The sequence below is a fragment of the Benincasa hispida genome, unplaced genomic scaffold, assembly GCF_027475165.1.
Source record: "Benincasa hispida cultivar pf3 unplaced genomic scaffold, pf3_genome.v1.1 HicScf312, whole genome shotgun sequence".
Taxonomy (NCBI): domain Eukaryota; kingdom Viridiplantae; phylum Streptophyta; class Magnoliopsida; order Cucurbitales; family Cucurbitaceae; genus Benincasa; species Benincasa hispida.
The window spans coordinates 39,079-42,190 of NW_028326396.1; the positions used below are offsets into that span (position 1 = coordinate 39,079).

The 3,112-nt window shown below is 35.5% G+C and overlaps 1 protein-coding gene across 1 annotated transcript; it reads right to left on the reverse strand.

The window, feature by feature from the left end:
* Positions 1 to 372: 372 nt before the first annotated feature.
* Positions 373 to 2,841, reverse strand: LOC150030321 (GDSL esterase/lipase APG-like). The gene is made up of 5 exons (XM_090309826.1): positions 2,356 to 2,841; positions 1,605 to 1,735; positions 1,276 to 1,509; positions 906 to 1,161; positions 373 to 781 (listed from the first exon to the last, which is right to left on the reverse strand). Exons 1-5 carry the CDS (start codon positions 2,600 to 2,602, stop codon positions 585 to 587), a joined length of 1,065 nt encoding a protein of 354 aa, XP_090165952.1. The 5' UTR covers positions 2,603 to 2,841; the 3' UTR covers positions 373 to 584.
* Positions 2,842 to 3,112: the final 271 nt, after the last annotated feature.

The following is a 3,112-nucleotide window of genomic DNA, read 5'->3' on the forward strand; positions in this document are numbered from 1 at the left end:
GACTTCTATCACTAATAGACCCTGATAGACTTCTATCAGCCTCTATAAAAAAAAAAAAAAATTAATTTTGTTATTTTGTGTAAATAATTTCCATTATTTTTCTAGTTTTGAAAATCTCTCATTTATAAATATAATATCAATCACATTTTAAATAATTATTTAAATTAAAATCTAATTTCCAAATATGCTTCCAAACATATATCTAAAAACATGAAATATGATCCTATTTTCATTGAATTCTTTGTTTTCAAATTTCTATATTCAGATACCCGACCAAACATGCCCTAAAGAATCAAGCTATTGATTTGGTGCAAGGATTTACTTGGGCAAAGCGTCAAATTTAATTAATCCACAAGCTAAAAAATCTATATATTATACTAAATATCAACTTTTATAATCATAAAACTCACGTGCTAAACCCAATTTCGTATCTAATAAAAACAAACTTAGAATAAAACAAACTTCCAAAACAGAATCATCACATGTTGCTTATAATATCAGTACATAGAACAAATTTCCTCACACATAAATAAAACACAGTACAAACTTTTGGATTGCAGATCATTTGTATGGAGTTTTGTGGTCTAGAGGAGAGAGAATCCCTGGAGAATCAAGGCATCAGCAAGAACTTGATTAGCAGCCTCAGATGGATGAACACTATCCCAAAACACATATTGAGTTGAATTAGAGCAAGTTCCACCCAAGGACTTGGGATTGCACAAAAGTGATGTTGTCTCCACTGTTCCTGTTCCACAGCAGCCTTTTCTAGCTTCCACAAAGCCTAACCAAAAAAAATAAGGAACAGAAGAAAATTAGTGATACATTTTTTACATTTCTGGTGCTTCATTCAATATCGGACAATCTACAAAGCATTTCCCCCAAGGGAAAATAAGCTTCATCTTTACCATTTTTCGATGGAGAACTGATGACATCGTAGAGTGGCTTGTAAATGTCGAAGACGACAATTCTAAAACCTGGAAGTTGGTTTTTCAAGCTTTCTGCAGCAGCATTTAGCTTCTTGTTGAAGGCTTGCGCATCGGTATTAATCCTTGAGACACACCCATTTTGATGGTTGCCAAACAAGGTGAGAGCAGCAGGAAAGCAACCTAATGGAGGAAGTGAAGTCACTCCAATTCTCCTAGCTCCTAAACCATATATATCCTGTTTCCAATACCAAAAATGCATCAATCTGACGTATTTCATGCGATATCTCGTTTAATCTTGGTCATGAATGACCTGGAAAGCCATATGGTTTTTGCAACAGTAAGAAAGTACCTTAATAAATGTTGTAAATGCTCCGATGAGCATCGATCCGTACTGATCGGGAGTGTAGACCTTATTAACGTAAGGATTGATGTAATAATTCTGCAGAAAATCGCCACTTCCTGCGCTTAGCAAGTAGAGTGCATCCTTGATTATGGATGCTGCTTTTTCATTACCAGCTACCTTAGCTAGCTTGCCCTGGTACTCCTTGAACAATCCAACTTGTTGGGGCAGTGAGAGTGCATGCTATTCGCCAAGTTCAGAGTAAAAAGTAAGTACAGAAGAATGGCTGATTTGCTCAGATTGATATTGCTTCCGAGAGCAAAGGTTAACATTCTTACATTTAAGAGGGCAGCATTCTCATCGTAACCAGATGCAGCTGAGGCAAAGTTGACTCCAATGAGAAGATTCTTACCTGATGCCTCTGGGCTAAGGTACGGCAATGGGAAGGTCTTAAATCCTAAAGTTTGAGCTGGAGAGAAAAAAAAAAAAACAATAATGATGATTACGGGCCTTAAATATAACAGCTGTTCCTGAATGACAGTAACAACAGTAATAACAACTTAATAATAAGGCTTCGTTTAATATTTGTCTCCATATGTTGTTTTCTTCAAAGCTTTGGAGAATTTTACTTATTTTTCTCGATAGAAACAACGACTTTCATTGAGTATTGTACTTGTTTTTATGTATCAAATTTCTGTTTTAATGGAAATTTCCTGAAAGCAAGTTTAGATTTTAGAAACTGTAAAATCATATTTTGTTCTACTTCTTTATAGTTTTGCAGGAAAATGAGAGAGAGAGAGAGAGAAGTGACATGACTATCTGAGTCCATTTAAAACTTGAATTGGAATGGCAGATTAAACAAATTATGAAATGAAACTTTGCTTTCTGTTTTTCATGTTTTCATAACTTGGAAGAAAAAAAGAAGATATCAAATAGATTTTTCTCCCAAGACACATCGGCACGACACCGACAAAGTGTGCTCTTGCTGTAAGAGAAAAGGTTGACTTTATACATGATGCAAAGTTTATCCAACCATCATGCAAAGCCAATGTGTTTAAGTTCCAATGAGATGAAAGCTTTTGCACGTACCAGTGAAATCAGTAGCAAGTTTTCCATTGCAAAACCTGCCAGTGGGCTGATGGTTCACAAAGTCCTTTCCATATGGAGGGTAATTGGCCTTGAAAATAGTGTAAAGATAGTTATTATTTCCAACATCCACGGCAGAATCACCGAATGTAATGATAGCAGGCACCAAAGTGGTAGAATCTTGAGCATTTCCACTCCCAAGCAAAAATGCAAAGAACAACACCAACACTTTGCTAATAATGGGATCCATCTTCTTTAGCGCTGTGATTTGCAACTGAACCAAGAATTAGAAACTTATAAAGAAAGTCAGAATGACCCACCTTAGATTTTCTTTTATTGAAGGAAGCTGGAGGTTGAGTCCACCCAATCAATAATGACCCTTTTAGTGAAGAAATCCTGTCATTGAAGGTAATTGGTTTTAAATACCTTCACCAAATCCCAAGAAAGCAAACTTTTTTGCCTCAGCTTTCTTTACTTACCTCTCCTTTCCTGCAAGTGCAAAAAACCATTATGAATAAAATTATTTAGCTGGAAAACTATGAATTCATGCAACATTTAATAAATAGGTTTGGTGGAGTAGTTGGGTGATAAATGGTAGTTGTGTTATGAGTTAAAGCTGCATGAGTTTGCATGTGCAGGAGTTAATATGATTGTGGCAGTGAGAAGCCACTATATTGCCACTGTATTGACACTGGGTAACATCTATAATGTGAGTAATATAAGTAATTATAAAGACAAGCCTATGACTACCTTTGGCTCT

Coding starts and splice junctions, on each gene's coding strand:
- LOC150030321 (XM_090309826.1), bottom strand. CDS start 2,602: ATGGATCCCATTATTAGCAAAGTGTTGGTGTTGTTCTTTGCATTTTTG. Junction 1,736..2,355: donor ACTTGCTACTGATTTCACTG/GTACGTGCAAAA, acceptor TTTTCTCTCCAG/CTCAAACTTTAGGATTTAAG. Junction 782..905: donor CAGTTCTCCATCGAAAAATG/GTAAAGATGAAG, acceptor TTTTTTGGTTAG/GCTTTGTGGAAGCTAGAAAA.